Genomic DNA, 19,187 nt, shown 5'->3' on the forward strand with positions numbered 1-19,187 from the left:
ATCTTTAAGTTAAATATAAGGTATTTGGTAAATGTTAGGTAAAGACCGTCTTCAAATGTAAAAAAGAATAACATGAAACATGGCAAGTGAGCATATCAGCAATATTATATTTGGTGAGTAAATAGGAAAGGACAAAAAAACCTCTCTGGAGGATGCAAAGTGTAGCCATTTCTGTCCCCTTCAGACTTATATGCTTGAGGGGTGTTAAGGTTCAAAATTGAGGAAGGAGAGTACAAACCACCCTTGGTCCAGAAGGTCTTGGTCAAACAATGATTTTAATGAATACACACGTGTGGGAAGAACACTCTGTACGCCGACAGCCAGTGATCTCCGACTTACTAAAGCACAAACAATTATTTTATAACATCAGGGTTTGTTTACTGATGCCCCTTCATGCGTCACAGATACATTTTATACATAGATCAGATCAACACCACAATGACTTTCAACCCAGAAGATCATCTTCTATTTTCATGGCTGGTACTTTCCGTTCTTGTCTTAAAGTGAATTGTTCCTCTTTCTTGCCGAGACATGACTAATCTCTCCTCTAAATAAATCTAACTCATGTGTGTGTGTGTGTTGACCCCACATGCTCTTTCTCAATTCACCTGTTGTACTTCTGACCTTTTACCAGACCAGAGGCTCACTGAGACTATGTGTATGTCTTCTACTAAATAAATGTTTTAACCAAGAACCTCTACTAAAACCTTAATATAAAATGATCTGATATATAAGTGTTTTGTAAGCATGTATTGCAATTCCTTCTATGGCTCCAAGTCACTTGCACAATAGATTGTCCGGACATCGCGCCGAACAAAGCTTCCAACCCCCAATTAATTGACCGAGCTCCAACTCTTTAATAAGCACAGATATGCATTGTGTATAAAATAGTCATAACTGCACCTGAAATACAAGGTCAACATTATAACTGTATGCATAACATCTTAAGGCCTTCTTAAAGCTATCTGTTACATTGTTAAAGCCTCGTCTTAGCCTGCTGCTCAAAATAACTTTCACTTCTGCAAAACTCTCCAAGCCTGTTTCCTGTCCTGTTACTTTTAGCCTTTCTGAAAGACACACACTGTTCAACCCCTGAATGCAATATAAACTCCAGATTATATTATTAATGCAATGGTAATAATGATGATTATTTAACAATAGCAGTAAAATAATTTCCCTGCTCCACAGGGGCTTTTAAGAATACGCTATTAGGCCACAGGTGCAACCATTGTGAGTGCTCAATTAAACAGAAGCTGTTTAAAAGCCTTTTTTTATAGCAGATAATTAATTTGACGTGTGGGAAAGCACAGGTGTAAGAAATAAAAAATAATGACGAATGAATTTCATTTAGCTGCTTTTATTTCAGGGTTGCATTGTGGTGACTGTAGCTCATGACGTAGAGCAGGGCACCTACTAATCAGAAGGTTGTTGGTTTGATAACTGGCAGCTTAAGTCTGTTTGCCAAAGTATCACTGAGCAACATACTGAACCCCAAGTTGCTTTCCGATGTGTTCGTCAGAGTATGAATGTGTGTGGCTGTTAGATAGAAAGCATTTAGGTGTCCTGAATGGGTGAATGAGGCATGTTGTATGAAGTGGTCAAACAGGAAAGTGCCGTATAGGGACCGTTCCATTTGTGGTCCCTCAGTAGGTCAGAACACAACAGAACCATACTAAATGTCTCTTATTTTGTCGTATCAGAACAGCTGCAGTGAAAAGGTTTTTTTTTTTCCATTTTCAGGTTAAAAAGGCCCTTGGAAATAACACAAACAGACACACACAAAATTTACCCATCCTTAAAACTATTGCAATATGATTACATACTTTAATTGGTGGTTGGCCTAAGGGAAGCTGGTGGCTCTGTTAAAGCCGTGGGGCCATATTGCCATCATGGTTTTTATCTACTTTTCCACTATGAGGGAAGGATCGCCGTTAATCAATACAAAGTTTCCCTGAAATCACCTTTAATGTATGATGCAACATTTCTGTGATGTAATAGTGGTCACCATACTGATAATGCTCTCGTTCACATCGGGGACAAGGGGTAGCATAATTTTTGGGTCTTCATCATCTGTTTGATGTAAAACCAGGGCTGTCATACATCAATATATAAGCATTTTTTATTTAAATGTGTAAATATTAAACTTTTAGCTGTGCCTAGAGGAATAATTATAATATAAATTATTTTTAAAAAGTAATTATTTGTAGCAATAAACATTTTACTGCCTCTGTCTTCCTTTACATATGGATATACATATTTCTTTTATCTGTGTTTCCATACTAAAATGACTTCTGCCAATATAATTTTATATTTTCATACAATTTTAGATATAATTCTTTGTAACTATGACACTTCCATAACACTCAGATTGCTAAATATGCTGTTTAATATTGCATAACAGTTGTCTTGTTTTTCTTCCAGGTATATGGCCATAGTCCATCCTCTGAGGCCTCGTATGAAGTACCAAACTGCCTACTGTCTGATAACAGGAGTCTGGATTGTTCCCATTCTGATATCAATTCCCTCTGCCTATTTTGCCTCTGAGACCATGTACCCTCATGGAGGCGCCACCTCAAACACTCACAAAGTCTTTTGTGCCCAAATATGGCCTGTGGACCAGCAAGTGTACTACCAGTCATATTTCCTGTTTGTCTTTGCTGTGGAATTTGTTGGCCCTGTGATTGCCATGGCAATGTGTTATGCCCGAATTTCCCGCGAGCTGTGGTTCAAAAATGTCCCAGGTTTTCAGACAGAGCAAATACGGAAGAGGCTGCGCTGTCGCCGTAAGACAGTGATGGTCCTGATCGGAATCTTGACCGCATACATCCTGTGCTGGGCACCGTATTTTGGATTCACCATTCTGAGAGACTTCCACCCGACACTTATCTCCCGCCAGAAGAACTCACTGGTGGCTTTTTACATTATTGAGTGTATTGCCATGAGCAATAGCATGATAAATACCTTCTGTTTTGTTAGTGTCAAGAACAACACAGTTAAGTACCTGAAGAAGATTGTACTGTTGCGCTGGAAGTCAACTTATACCCCTAGTAAGACTGTCGAGGAGATGGATGTGAGAACTTCCTCCTTGCCAGTAACAGAGGAAATTGAATGCATTCACCTAAGGTGAAGAGAAAAATTGTCAAACTAAATATTACTGACATTTGGGTCTCTGTAGTAGACTGCTGAGATTTGGACATCAAATCTTGTGCTCAGATTATGGAAACTGTCCAAGCTTCACGAACCGCACGGAACCACTGAACTGACTACTGGGCCATTAGGCAGTTCCATATATATTCCAAATACCTACAGTATTTCTGCATTATGAGAATGTGATCGTTGTGCTGTTCATACTGTGGGTATTAACTGTGCATTGTAGATTATTGTCTCATCTGTATACACTATATTACACTGAAAACATGTGAATAATAGCTGCTGCTGCCCTAACTGGCCCATCCAAAATGCTTATCTTGGTATTACTTGTATAAGTTCTGAACAAAATCAAATAAGTGTTGACACCAATTTTAAAATACCAAATACCATTTTTACTGTGTGTATATATATGTGTGTGTGTGTGTGTATAAGTGCACATTTTATAAATTCCATGAAATTACAAATTCCATGCCATTTAAGTATATCTAAGTATTGAACATTGAGCAAAGTTCATTTTAACAACTGAATAACCCAACAAAGACATATTTCCATGTCTGCTGAGTGTAAAGATACATTCTTTTCATCATTTCCGCTACAACAATCAATATATTGCATGCTTATTTGTAGAACAGTACATGTTATATTTCCTGATGGTAATAAACTATAAGAAACTGGAAACAAAGGCTATTTTTGTTTACCATGCTGCATTTTTTTCTATGTGTCCCTCAGTTGCCTGTGCTATTATTGAATGTATTCTTTATCACAGCGAAAGTTTTAAATATTAAAGATTGGAATACTTCACAGCTTGTTTTCATTTATAGACATAGAAGCAGTGAGGGGCTAAAAGACAATATCTTCCTTGGCAGCCTTCCAGCATCCAAGTAAATTTGTTTGATAGAGAATAAAGTTTAGTGAGATTTATTTTTGGTCATGTTGGTAACCACCACACTGACGCACAAGGGCTATAATGAATACTTAATGTGCTATTCCTCCAACTGTGAGAGTGAGACAAAGTACAAACCTTATACTCCCGTATATTTTCTGAGTTGGTATAAATAATGCATATGGGTACTTTTATCGGTCCTGTGGGTATGTAGAGATGTACAGTGAATGATACCAAGAAGAGCTGAAAAGTGTGAAATAGCCAGCACGGCTCCTTAAAAATTACATTTCCATGTAGCTAAATGTTATGTTATTATTTAAGTTTGTGACATTTAACAACAATAAGTGATTGATGTGTATTTGCTATTTTTGGCCTTTCTTTTCTACTGACATTTCTTGTAAAGGAAACAATCTGATATTAGATGGGGTGGAACTCGTCACCCTGGTAACCCTACTGTCTGTACATAAAAGATGGACGTAGCCTCTGTGATTTAACTCACTGCTTTGTGAAGTCATGTTTTGAAGGCTGGATTTGAGCATTTTTGCTGTTGGCATCTTGGATTTTTTTAGTAAATGTCACATTAGAATCTGATTGAGAAATCTGAGGATAATGTACACTCAAAGGGTAGTGACTTGTCAATCAAGATAACCATATCCTAAAGCATACCATGCTTTTTTTCTAAATAGACTTTATTTAAAAAGCTATCAGACTTTACAAAATTAAAGTATTATGTTAAATAAGAGTTGAAACAAGTGACTATAACCCAAAACACAGGAAAGTATCTGCTGATGTCATAAAAGAAAAACGTGGCATTGTGAAGTTATTTCTTTGAACTATGCTTTTTCACTCATTTTCCACCCAGTTCTTGAACCTGACCATTCTCAGGAATAAGTTCTTACTAGCAGCCTGTGTTAAAAACACATCATTTTCTCCCATTTCATTAGTAGAATATATGAAAAATAACAAAGATAACAAAGATAAAGAGTTTGACAGACATGAAATACTATTTTTAGAAGAAGGTCCCATTAAGTGACCACTCAGGATATCTCAGCATGGTGTGCAGTGTCCCTAAAAAATTGAGAAAAACAGACAAGTGGAGGACAATAGAAGAGGTGGGCGATCTAAAAATGACTATCTACAGCAGAGGGAGAGCCACTAAAAGCCACGACCTTAAGAAAAAGAAAAAAACAACAAAGACCAGACTAAGATCTGAGAGATGCATCTGACTCTTCAATTGATACATATACTGCTCACCAGAAACAGACAGTGGATGTTCTGTCATGGTTTGGAACTGTTTTTCACCCAGTGGTTGGGGAGCTTGTCAAAACTGATGGAATTACAAACACAGAAAGTGCCATCAGCTACTGATCCACCATGCAATACCTTTTTTAAAGCTTCTGAAAGGCAAAGGCTTAATTTTAGTATAACAATGATATGACACATGGAGCCAGTGCAGTAAAAGCATGCCTAGATAGACAAACACACAATATAGTCTCCCCCAGAGCTTTGACCTCAACATTATTGGAGTAGTGTGTGATCATCTTGACAGAGAACAGAACAAAAGTCAGCATCCAAAGAAGTCATTCAGTAAGCTCAGAGAATTATTTCTGAAGACTTCTTAAAGAAATGATAAGAAAGCTTGCCTGAGCCAATTTAGGTAATATTGAAGAATCAAGTGGCCATTTTCAATGCTGATTTTCAAGCTTGTTTGAATTGTACAGATTCTGTTTTTGTCTTTTTTTTAGATGTCTTTGCACATTTCAATAAATTTTCCTTTCCCCTATTTTCCTAGCAAAATATGAAGAAATTAGTAGTCACTCAAAACTGCTGCATAGTGCTGTATACACATTCAGCCAGAAAAATCTTTTTCATACTGGTCATTACAAAGAACAGAAGTCTAAGGCATATCAACATTAGTTTCACCTTTCAGGCCTATGGGTGTTTTACATACAACCTAAACAAATAGTCGTGCTGCCTGGACCTATTATAACTATAGGACATATTTAATGTTTTCTGGCATTTCCATAATGGCATTTGTCCTACTTTATTACATACTGGGCACAGTACCTCTTGCACCTACAAGGATTTGTCAATATAAACCTGATTCCCAAGTTAATATTGACAAAGGTCGGTTGGCCACCTAACCTTGTATCCGTTGTCACCATCAGCAATGCACCTGGAAAAATGGCCGCTGATTAAAAGGCTTTTTAAATGTTGATAATGTCTGTGTCAAAATCACTGTGGTCACAAGAGCCACTCTATATGGGCAATTTCAGCTAAACATTACAAGGACAGTTAATCATTAAAGGATTTGCTCTTCTAAATAGCAAGCTATCTTTATAGTGTTGACCTTTAGGGGACCTTTAGTGTCCGTTGTAGATTAAGCTAGTGCATGTTAAATCTATTAAATATCATTCACTTTCATTTAAGCTCCTCTTTGGAAGAGACAGCAGTGTCAATTGCACAGTTATAAGAGATAAGTAAATGCTCTAAGTGTAATAGTCTACAAAACAAACTGCATGAACCAAAACAAGCTAAGCTAAGAAGTATTAGCAACTTTAGATCAACTGGGCCAAAAATAAATAAAGTGTGATTAGCACTCTTGCCTTACAGCAAGAAGGTCCTTAGAGGGAATCGTCTACTTTCTGGGGCCATGCTAAGTGGAGCTTGCCTGAATAGGCTCCCTGAGTGAGTTCTTCCTGAGTACTCTGGTTTCCTTCCCCAGTCCAAACTGAAATTAATGCGGACACATTTTCCTAAACAACTTTTTCCCCCCCATTTTCCATTCGGTCTTTCAGTACCCACTCACTTCCTTTAATTGCCCTATTTCCCAGTGTAAAGCATTTAAGTGAAAATATCTAAGCAAAAAGAATTCAACAACATGTCTTTAACCATTTACAGGGCACTCACTGAAATACTTGGAAATTCACATTTTACATCTTAGAGTTTAATTGGATAATGATGTCACTTATAGGTGACTTTTCGATGATTGGCTGGGAGAAATCAGTGTGGATAATCTCACAGAGACAGGGAGGGAGACCAGCTTGGGTGTCCACTGAAGGTACCCAAATACGGTTTCTCACCTGATAAACAGTTAAGCAGGGAATTGCTATTGTTTTCTTGAAAATCGTCTAATGAGGAAATCATTCCTTTTCTCATTTTCTCTACCAAATGCATGCTAGTAAGATGGCTACTCATAACAAATTTAAATGAACCCATGGCAGTGGGCACAACAATGCCATCCGGCTATACTAATGCACGGAGACATTTTAACAGTATCGAAATCATTAGCCTGTAAAGCAGGAGCGGAGGTAAGAAGAGGTTCTATCTCTGGAACACATTTAATTTGAATCGCAAATACTGACCTTTTTTATTAACCACACTCCACAGCATGTGTCACACTTAGTCTACACTGAGCTTAGTCATGCTCATTTTCATCATTTGGCCATTAGTTTCCTATTTACATCATGTGAAGATTGCTCACTTGCGCTGAATTTCTTGCTGGCTCTTGGTTGATGCTTGGAAATGTTTACTTTGCCATTATCAGGGTCCTTGCTTATTGTCTCCATCAGTCTCTGTGCTCGCTTCCCTGTGGGCAAAGTCTCACTTAGTGAAAATGTGTTATTTTTTCCCCCCTCAGTACCTCACTTTCCTGGAGAACCTGCTATTAGGCTTTACAAATAAACATTTTCAAAGAAATTATTTCATCCTCCGACTGACAGCTCAGCTTCTCATTGTTTGGCTTCCAATGTGGTACAGTGTTTACATGGCATTTGCCCATGGCATTGCTTTTCCATCTTTCCAAAGCTATTTATGTGTTTTCTATTCAAAAAAAGTAATAATATAATAGTTACATTATTCTGATATCTAAAATTGTCACCTGATGTGGCAATTTTCTACATGAGATTGTCCCACTATGAGGCACTATTGATATAAAACTAATACAAATATGTACAGAAAAGAGAATATGAGAATGTTTGAAATTTAAAAAAAAGAAGAAACACCCACTGGTTTTGCAAAATCCCTTTAATTAAAAACTAACCATTTATGTCACAAATTCACACAAATAAAAATTGGTTTGTTTAAAATATGGGGGTGTGCTAGTGCTGACCTTTTCTGATGAAAGGTTGTGGATGTTGCATCTCCTCTGCACCAGAATATTGAGATGCCTTTCTCTCTCTCTTTTTTTCTTGTTATCAAGCTATTGATGACGTACTTGTTGGGCTCAGCAAGCATCATTGGGGTTGGATGGAAAACCATGGTTCTGATAACAGAAATACAATAAAATAAATCTCCACCTTTATTTTTTCATTATACAAGTATTTTCACCTTTACGGGACGTGCATGAACACAGCTGTTGTTCAGACATCATGTAGCATTCAGGTGTTGCTTGGTTTTTATCCCTGGGATTCATCTGGAATGAACTGCAGAGTTGTCTTTTTATTGTTTTTTTTTCTTCTTCCCATCTATTATAACAGCAGGGTCCTCAGAATTTTTCAGACCATGAAATGGTGTTGTCCTCTGATAGAGCCCCCAGTGTTTTAATAAGATAACATTCATCCTTTTAAAATGAATGTTATGAAATGAATAAATGCATTTACCTTATTAGCCTAACAGATCACTTCACTCTTGGACTCACTTGTGACTTCTAGAGTTCTTTTAAAGTAGAATGGGAGTCAGAGCCTTATAGCTCCCAGTTTGGATTCAAAAGACAGACATCTTCTCTAGGCGTAACCCTTTGATCACGTGACCCTGAACCATCCCTCAGTTATGCTGCAATAGGCTTAGGCAGCTGGGGGACTTCCCATAATGCATTCAGTGTTTCTTATTAAACTCTGTTTGTTTATACATCACCACTGTATTGAATCATTAGTTATCATCGTAATCTGGCTCTTTCTCCCATAGTTTGTCTTTTATCCCGCCACCCTCTGCTCTCTTCTCTGTCTCCTTACCCTCAGCTTATTGTGGTAGATAGCTTCCTGGTTTCTTCCTGTTAAAAGGAAGTTTCTACTTCCCACTGTCACCAGGCCCTTGCTCATCATAGGGGGTTGTGTGATTGTTAGGGTTTCTTTCTAATATTGTTGGTTTTACAATATAAAGCACCTAGAGGAAATTTGTTCTTGTGAATTGTTTTGAACTGGTGCTATATATCATGAATTGAATTGAATTATTATTATTGACAGCACTGGTAATATACTCCTAGGTAGCCTACGTTTGTCCTACTTACAGCAATAACTTTAAATGTGATAAAAATCATGGTTGAGTGAGTCAGGAAATTTACAGCAGTCATTTTTTCTTTTTTCTTTTTTTCTTTACTGTAGTAATCTTGAATGGCATACATTTATTTATACATTTACTGAACCAAAATTTTGCTTATATAACAAGAGATGGTCGTTTCTTTATAAAGCCCAGTGGTTGATACCATAACTGAGCACTTTCTACTCCTGCAAGCTGCCATCCTCTCAACTAGCTTACTTGCATTATAACATATAACAAAGTTTCATCAGTTCAATCAACATTGCTTTTGAAAAGTTACAACATTTTGTTTTCTTTCTTTCCCTTTTACATCTCTCAGTCAGCTTCTCGTTTTCTGTTAGACTGACACCTGTCTGTCAGTACAGTTGTAATATTCCATCAGGATGTTGGGATGCATATAAATGTGTTATTTGTTGATCTCCTTTGGATAACACTGTGTGGCGCGGCGTGGTTCGCGATGCTGCGGCAGGTGCAATGGACGCACCAGCGTGGCATCTGCAATCACGCCTCGCTGGCTTAAAAGTCTGGATTTTGAGTTAACGTTGTTTTTATGTTGAGCTGGCAGCTGTGTGTGTCCAGCAACCGTCATTAATGAAATAAAAATGATCATGTTTACACACCGACTGAATTCTGCGTTGTTAGCTGTATTCCGGGTGTGCTGTCAGATTATTACAGATCACATTACAGACTTTGGTCACAAGGTGGTATGATTGTGAAAGATGGCAGTTACTCCCTCAAGACTTTGGTAAGCCACCTTTGTCTGTTTTATATTTCAGGGTTGTTTTAGGTTCTTTATTTTGAAACCAGAACAAAATGGATGGTGATGTGAAACTGCTGTGTAAAGTAGTTGGAGTTGGGGTTAATGACCTGTATTAGCAGTGCAGGCTAGAAGCCATGCCCTTATTTAGTACGGTAATACGGTAATTGTGCAATTTCCAGAATGACTCAAGGTGGAGTTAGAGAAACTGCTGTGAAATGTAAGTGCCTTTAAATATTGTGCATTCAACATTTCACTGTCCTTTGTGAGGGTTTTGATTTAGCATTCATTTATGTCTTTGTGTTTCATTTCTGTCTTTCTTTCTTTCCGTATTCATTGTCATGTTTTGGCTGTGTACAGGCAGGAGAAGGACCCAATAGCAAAACTCACGACAACGAAATTAAACTCAAAAAGCTGCTTTATTGCAGAATGGCATGGAAAACTAAACTGGGACATGGGCAAACTAAAACGCAAGGAAACACAGCCATGAGGGAGACTACAACACTGACAAAGAGAAACACAGGGCTTAAATACACAGAGGGATAACGAGGGAATGAGACACAGAAGGAGAGCACAGCTGGGAGTAATCAGGCTGGACGAGACAAGGGAAGCAAAACTAGAAATACTCACATGAGACATGGACCTTCAAAGTAAAACAGGAAACACACTGACTGAACTCTAAACATGCAAACTTAACAGCAACTGAGAAGACAGAACATAGGGACCAGAAACATGGTACAAAAAGGTCACAGTAGACACAACATTGAACACAGGGAAGCCATATTACAAAGCCAAAGAACTAAACCTATGATATCCATAACTGAAATCTAGGGAAACAAGAAACAGTACAACAAAGGACTCAAAACATAATCCATAATATAAAAACACGAGATCTCTTCAAAATAAAACAGGAAACATGAGAGGCAGACATGACAACATAAGACACACAGGCTGTATCCCAATTCAGGGTCTGCAGCCTTAAAGTACGCAGCCTCAACGATCCTCAAGGGCCGCGTACTCAAAGACCGCTAAGGCCGGAAGTGCGGGGCTTGTGAAATGGGACGGTCTAGCCTCCGTTGCGCTGCCCAGGTTGCCTAGCAACCATGATACTAACAGCTGGAAACGTGTCATACAGCTTTGTTTGACAGAAATGAAGGAGAAAATCTTTTGTTCATTTGTTTGTTTCTTTCTACATGAGCTTTGATCATTCTCTGTAGGATTAAGCTCAGCTATTGAACGGCGTATATTTTAAAGTAAAGGCTTTAAAACCAAGTTTGTACAAACGTCACTAATGTCACATAACGTTGCCAACATGTGGCCAACAGTAATGTTTTCATGTTCTTTGTTATTAAACATTTGCACATAAATAAGTGACATAATATTCAGTACTTACTTAAAGTTTACTCTTCGGGCGCCCCTCATCCGCCGTTTTTTTTCGGTAAAATTATCCACACGCACCGCCACGCTATGCATTCTGGGATATGTTGGGCCACGAAGTCTACACTGCCACAGCCTTAAAATTCAGGGACATGAAGGACGCATTTCAGGGCCGCATTTCGAGCAGCCTTTGAATTGGGACAGCCTTCGGCGCGCCGCTGTGACGTAATCGGCCTTGAAATGCGGCCTTTAAGGCTGCAGACCCTGAATTGGGATACAGCCACAGACATGAAACACACGAAGGGCAAGGGAGACTTCACAGGGGTTGAAAACACAAGGGGGAGCTAATAAGCAAATGAACATAGGACACCTAATAAGCTTAAACATACACTATAAACATCAAAAGAACTAAAACTCAAAACACTGGGTCAAAAGACCCAGGATCGTGACATTCATGGCAACTAATTTTCTATCTATTGTTATTTTGTTATTAATTTGACAAACTTATATGTTACAAAGAACTTAATGCATTTGAAAAGGTATAGATATTTCTAAAGTAGCAAAGGCATCCTGCAAAATATTTGTTTAAATGTGTCAGTTCTCTCTGCTTCTCACCTGGCTCTCGGCTTTACCTGCCATCACAAGAAAATCTGGCAGGGGATTTTAAGAAAGACACAGCTAACTTTGTTAAAAAGCTCTTTCCAGCATTCGCTTTTCCTCCTCCTAAATGTGAAACACTTGAGTTTCACTGAACATGTTGACCTCTAGACCTCACAGAGTGCAGGCAGGTGTAGTAAAAGCTTTCCTTAAATGCCTGCGTAATTTGATCACGATTAGAAGCACACCTAACATTATTAATGTTCAGGAAGCTATACATTTGGCATTAACAAGAACTTCTTTTCTTTTCTTTTCCTTTATTCATGTCTTTGCTAAATCTCCCTATAGTTCATATTCACAATGAATACACTGTACTAACTTTATCTTCTTAGGTAAGCTGTACTTCTGTAGTTTTTCTAAAGCAATGAGTTTGCACAATATTTTCTGGTAGTTAATTACATTTTTCTGTGTACTGGCTACTACTTCATGTTGTTTTATGAAAAATTACACTTTCACTTACTTTTTCTTTTAAGATCACAATTCATGTCCCCATCAATTTATACCTAAGATGCTGTCCTTTTCAAGGAAAATGAAACCAGAAAAACATCATTACTTTTATACAAACTTGATGCTAATGACGTCGTCTAACATCAAAAATTGACAACCTACTTGAGAGCTGTGTCAAAAAGCCTTTAGCTTCCTTTTTAATCGAACGTATCAAGTGCAGTCATCTTGGCTTGCATCACTGGTAATCCAAATGAAAAACAAAAACCTTTCAAAACAATTATCATTAAATCAAATCCTGTATATAAACACATTTTGTATTACATTGAGAAAAATGCGATTCGCAAAACCTTAAAAAATGTATCCGTTTCTTTTTATCTTTCAGGCAGTATATTGCCTCTGTTTTTTTTTAATAGGTAATCCTCTGCATGTATATTTTTTTCTATTAATTCACTACACTTCTTCATTTCATATGGAAACATAAAGGTTTCATCTTTAGATTAACAGGTAAGAACGTCTTGACAGGAGCTGCATGTTCAATTGACAAATGACCATTCGATGTCAAACCTGGCCTGTTAACCTCACGTCTTTTGGATAGCAGATTAATGCAACGTTTGTCTGGATGTCTGCTTCCTTATCCTCAAATGACCCACAGCTTTGCAGGCAGACATCCTGGGACAGCAAATCTTTGGCTAGTCATGAATAATGATTCTGATTTTGTGCTCACTTGAGAACAATTTCATCAGCAGGGTTCCTTTAAGAGCTTAAATGAGGATCTGTCTATTTGTCCACCCGTCTTTAAAATACAGGCTTGGAGGTGTCTCTAAAGAGCATGGTCTCTTAAGAGGGCTGTGTGAAATGAGAAATATTTATTTTTAAGAACAGTTGCTGTTCGTTGGTTGTGTGTGCGTCTGTGTGTGTGTGTTTCACTTTTACATGAACTTTGGTAACTTCCATTTAAATTGTACAGGCGGTTATATAGCTCATTCCCTGGCTAATGCCATCCGTACAGTGAAGGATAGCTGTGGTAGCATCATCATGTGGGTGTTGCTTCTCAACTGCAAGAAAAAAGAGAATAGTGAACAAAGAACGAGGTCAAAAACATCCATGTACCTGTTTCATGAGGGACACCGTTTGAGATCATGTCAGGAGTTTATCTTTCAGCACAGCAATGAGTTTACAGTCAAGATAATACTCAATGGCTTCAGGACACATTACTGATAGTTCTCTTCAGAGTGACTAATTCTTGAAGATGGCTATTCACAGAAGCTTACCATCAAATTTCAACAGGCTTGACAGGGTGTGCCTGGAAGAATGGGACACTCTACCAAAAGTATGTAAAGCTCAAAGAAACCCACCTAACACGACTTGAAACTGTTGTTATTGCCAGTAGAACTTCTGCAAATTACTGAATTAAGGATCTGAATCCTTCAATGAGAAATTACAGCTTTTGATTTTTAGTTATGATTTTTTTGAAGGTTTTGTGACTATGTTACTGTAGCTAACTAGATGTGGATTGATGAGTAAACCGTGAATTTTATCAATTTAAATTAAACATACATGTGTGCACAAAGTGAACTGGTCTGAAGCAACTGTACAATGGAGTAATGAGTCTTAAGTTAACACAATATAACTCTAATAAGCATTTCATTACATGACAGGATTACATCTTGCAGATCAATATATCACTGTTGACTTCAGCCCCACCAGGCACAATCTCGGGCAGGAACTCATCCATCCTTCTGTGTCATTAGTTGTTATTGTGGCTCTTCCATCCCACAGGACTGCAATAATGATGACAGCCTGTCAAGGTCAAGAATTAGTCACTCCGGAGCATGAGAGACTATGAGGAGGATGAGTACACAAAACAAAACACGTACAGATTCTCGTTACTGAGATACTGATTAATTCATCCCATCAATAACAATCTCAACAGTTAAAATAGGCTACTAGTAGGTCCAAATTCTTTGTCAGTCTTAAATCAATTGCAATCACTGTGCTAGAGCGAAGTCTTGTTGTTAACCATGGAAACAATCTGCTTATATATTAGATGAATTACTTATGAAGTGTGGACATAGTTTTCGTAGATAGAGAAGTCTAACTTTATGACATCAGCTTTGTGTCATGGCAAACCTGGTTTCTTTGTACTAAGAATCAGCATCAGTCATTTACTGTGACCAGGACAGATGCAGTACAAATTAAATGAGCCTCTCTGGAATCACAGACAAGACCCCAGAGTAATGGAAAATTAAGTGTATTGCTTTTCAGGCTTTGGAAATAGCCTCTTCTTCACCCCGGGGGTAAAAGGAAAATATAGTTACAGACCTCGCTCCTTTTTCACAAAGGTGTCTTACCGAAAGAGCCGATAGATTTATTTCTGTACAGCACTGCATATCCCAATAAATTCAACTAGTGACAGATTTAAAAAATTAAAAATATATATATATTTTTAGCCATCTATTCATTTTTTCCTCTTAGCCAATTCAGGATTGCACTGAGGGTGAAGCCTGTTCCAGCTGCCATAGCGTAGGAGGCAGGGTACACTCTGGACAGGTCACCAGTCTTTGGACTGTGGGAGGAAGCCAGAGTACCCAGAGAGAAGCCATGGAGAGAGCATGCAAACTCCACACAAAAGGTCCCAGTCAGGTTATTAATTCAAACCCAAAACCTGCTTGCCATGACTCAACGGTGCTAAAGTGCGATGATGTGCTGTTTGACAGGCAAGGTAGGACTCTGAGATAATGAAAATGAACTAAACAAGGCAGTTTTATTTCTGTAGCTTGAAAACTAAAAAATACCAAAAACTCACAAGAGGTGGAAACTAGGAAACTTGAAAGCTACAAGGGAAACATGGAAGTCACAGAAAATAGGTGAACGCAAGGCAAAATAGGACAACGCAAAAAATAAATAGAGGAAAACCAAGGACTTAAATACACATACAGGAGAAAAACAGGAAGTGCAACAGGTGGGAACACACCTGGAAGTAATAACAGACCAAAGAGACAGAGGAAGTAAAACTGAAAACAATTCACACAGAATGAGAGACTATTAAAATGAAACAGCAAGTAACAAACACAGAGACACAGACTAAGACACATGACTGACAAATGAGACAGAGAGGAATAACAAAAAACATGGAGAAAAGACTGACTACCAAGGAGACTCGATGAGACAAAGACAGACTGGACACGAAGAAGGGAAATCAAACAAGAACCAAAAACTAGAAACATGAGTAACAAAACTCCGAGGCTCTCAAAAACTGAACAAAAGTATTTTATAATTCAAAAGAATAAATAACAGTCCAAACAACTCGATCAAAATCTAAACCCCTGAATATGCAATAACCCAAAATCAAAAGCCAAATCGCATAAACACAGACACACAGCACCACCATGCTGCCTTTTTATTAAGATACATAATACACTACTGAGATAACTGCAGAGGACCCCAGGATCAATAATTAAGCAAATAAATAGTTAAATGAATATTTTTAACTTAAGTTTTTCAAGTTGGAAGGTGGTTTTAGACGCTCATGAATAACTACAAAAAAATTAATAAATTATACAGCCACTGACAGTGTTAATTTTTCATGTAATTTTTATTTATCTATTTTATTTTTCAAACATTTTTCCTGAGTCTAGATGATGGTTCACCTATAAACTGTTATATGGTGGGAACCTTAGATCTGTCCACTTGTGGTTAGTATAACATTCATTTCTCTCAGCATCTCATCTTTAACCTAATTTCAAATAGAGTTGGGATGCTGTGATAAAAACTGAATTAAATGATTTTAAAATAATTAAATTTTTAATTTTAAAAAAGTAAACAATAAGTATAAAGAAATAGGTGATAAAGGATTTTGCAATCCAAACATTAAAAGAAAACCTGTTTGTTTACCACTTGTTTTTTTAATACTTGTGAGCCCTCCCTATATCCCCAGGCATAAGTGGCTTGCCTCAATTCCTTGGTTTCCTTTCTCACCCTAAGCTCCAAACAAGAGCACAGGCAAAAAGCAGAAATGCCACTATGAGACACTGCACACCCGTGCACTGTTCCTCTTCACTGAAAATTATCCAAATAAAGGGTGTTAAAATCATTTTACACTCCCTACACAGTAATGATACTCTAACTTCAATTTTTAGTAAGATGCACCAAATATTGTCGAGGATACACTAATAAATGATTTATGAAGCTAGGAAACTCATTTCAGGATTTTATGCAGACATTTTAGATTTAACAAGAGCTTTGATGGCTATTTTTTTATTTGGGTGAAATTACAGCTTAGAAAGGAATAGTGAACAAAAATTGATTTCAACATTTCATTCATTCATCTGTTTGTTTACAGTATTTACAGAAAAAAATTGAGATGAATGAATGGCATGGTGAGTATTATACTTAGTGTCAACCATGCAGTGAATGTGAGGGAGTTTAAATGAAGCTGTCATGCTCTTTTCATTAGCAGTTAATGGATCCCCCCTTTAGGGAAATTCAGTCATCTGTAGTATGCATACGTGGGGGTGAGTCTTCTGTGAGCAATTATTCAGTATTTCTGTTCTGTTGTTATTTCTTCAGAAAAGTAGAGTGCACTTATAGTGCTCTAGTGTTGCTCTAGTCTTGCTTACCTGACATGATTAATAAGCTAAATACTCCTAGAATCAACATGCATACATTGCTTACGTGTATAGTCAGTAAGGCGATAGTGCTGCCTTTGAAGTACAACCATTCTGGCCCTGCTGAAAGTCTTTCGTAGGAATTTTCTGTTGAGGCTTTTATGACTTGTTGGACAGTTTGACATTTTTGACGCTGAACTGCAACAAGTGTCAAATTTCTATTTCATCAAGTATGTGTCAATTTCCAATTTGAGTTGTCTTGTTCCTTGAAGATATCGTTCCACAAAGAACAAAACATATCATTTACAGTACAAAATGTGGTGAGTCAGACATCAGAGCCTTTGAAGTTAGTACAAAGAAGGCACATACTCATTTTAAATGCTGTTAATAAGGAACAGATCCAATCTTGCACACAGAGTCTGTTGAACGGTTGATGGAAGATGGGCTTTTATTCTGAGGAGCTTTGAAGTACTCCACCTGGGCAGAGGCTTATCCACGATTTAACAGCAGGGTACAGATCCAATCTAAAAACCCATGTTATTTGAGAGCAGACTCATATAAAAGACTCCTCTTGGGGAGTCACTAGTAAATGATGGGGTAAACTTTCTTTCACACTGGTCAAAAAGAGGCACTTAAAAAGTCTGTTTGGCCAAACTCAGGGATGAGTCATAAGCTTGATGTGCCTAACACCTCATAAATGTGGATGGAGATGAACTTAAAAATACTATTCATGAGCCAGAGTTAGACTTTTCATTTCCCATTTGACATTAAACAATGAAAGTGGTCTAGTTCCTCCAGGTTAGTTTGATGGCAGTTGGAAAACAGTCTCTGGAAAGACTACAGGTTCAGGAGTGCTTTGAAACGCATTACTGTACAGTGCTTTGTCTCAGCCAGGCAAAGCTCAAAGTCTGTGTGGTCATTCGTGTAGTTGAACTTTAATACTCTAGTACCCTTAGATGTATGCTCTGTGATATATCTTCATGGTTTTGTTGTCCAACGATTAAATGTGTCTAACTTTTCTGTCACACAGAAAAACGATGTGAAAATCAGTCACTATTTGACACCAGACAAACAAAGGTGTGATTTGAAAAGATGTGGAATTACTTGCATTAAAACACAAAGTTTGGCTGATACATACAGTAGAAGTAAAAAGCCTGTCTCCCCTCTCACATTACAGCATGCCAGGTTAAAACTTTCCATACCCTCGGGTTCATTGCTGACATAATGCCCAAAGAGAGTTTTCAAGTACATCCATATTAGATAGGATGGGATTTGAGGAAATTGTGTTTTCTTATGGGTTTGTCTTTTTGTTGATTTATTGCTCCCATTTCACATTTTATGAAAGTTTTATAGATTTTTGTTCTTTTCCTTGAGCTTTTCACATTGTCACACTTTGTTTCTTAGTGGAGAGGGAGGCATTAAAATCCCTTAAATGAGTTAGTAAATGAAACATTTACCATATGATTACATATGATGTACGTGTTATATAACTTTACTTTACCCTGTTGAGTATTTTCAGCTATTTATATGCACCCGCTTCAGATGTTGTCACTCCATTCAATGGGATGATTAACGTTGATAATGCCCATTGAATGGACCAAAAACATCCGAAGTCAGTGTTAATGTATTGTATATCCAGCTTCTACAGTGAAATTGCTTCATTATAACCACATCGATTGTTGGACTTTGTATCTGTACATAAGAATTTCATGATGAAAGAACATTCACATAAATGGCATGCTGCCTCTTCTCAGTGATCACTACCTTCCACTAGAACTGAAAGGATGCTTGTGTTTTAGTGTTTTGTTTTGACCACCACTGTTTGCTTCTTAGAAGAGACTAACAGTGGGGGATTTAGAATGATGCCTTTATTGAATTGTTTGTGTTTTTTTTTTTTGTTCTTTTTTGAAAATCTAGTGAGGATGAGAGGTTTGAACTGTCAGTGTATTGTAAAATGTTTGTGTTAAGGTGTTTTCCCTAACGAATTCATGGCTCTTTACTGCTCTTAAAACACTGACTTTCTGTGGAAAGCGTTCTGAGTCATTTTACTATA

The 19,187-nt window shown here is 37.6% G+C and overlaps 1 protein-coding gene across 2 annotated transcripts in view; it reads left to right on the forward strand.

Moving 5' to 3' along the window:
- The window catches only part of prokr1b (prokineticin receptor 1b), a 121,190-nt gene that overhangs the window by 5,583 nt on the left and 96,420 nt on the right, over positions 1-19,187 (forward strand). The window contains exon 3 of one of the 2 annotated variants that reach the window (XR_014280617.1): positions 2,422-3,561. Coding sequence is in view for 1 of the 2 variants with exons in the window: in XM_082558254.1 (XP_082414380.1) it covers positions 2,422-3,127 (706 nt within the window). In the remaining variant the exon portion in view is untranslated. Of the gene's footprint in view, positions 1-2,421; positions 3,780-19,187 lie in introns of those variants that run through there. The other variant, XM_082558254.1, reaches the window with a different exon arrangement.

The sequence above is a fragment of the Aulonocara stuartgranti genome (genome assembly GCF_965226115.1).
Source record: "Aulonocara stuartgranti genome assembly, chromosome: 13".
Lineage (NCBI taxonomy): Eukaryota > Metazoa > Chordata > Actinopteri > Cichliformes > Cichlidae > Aulonocara > Aulonocara stuartgranti.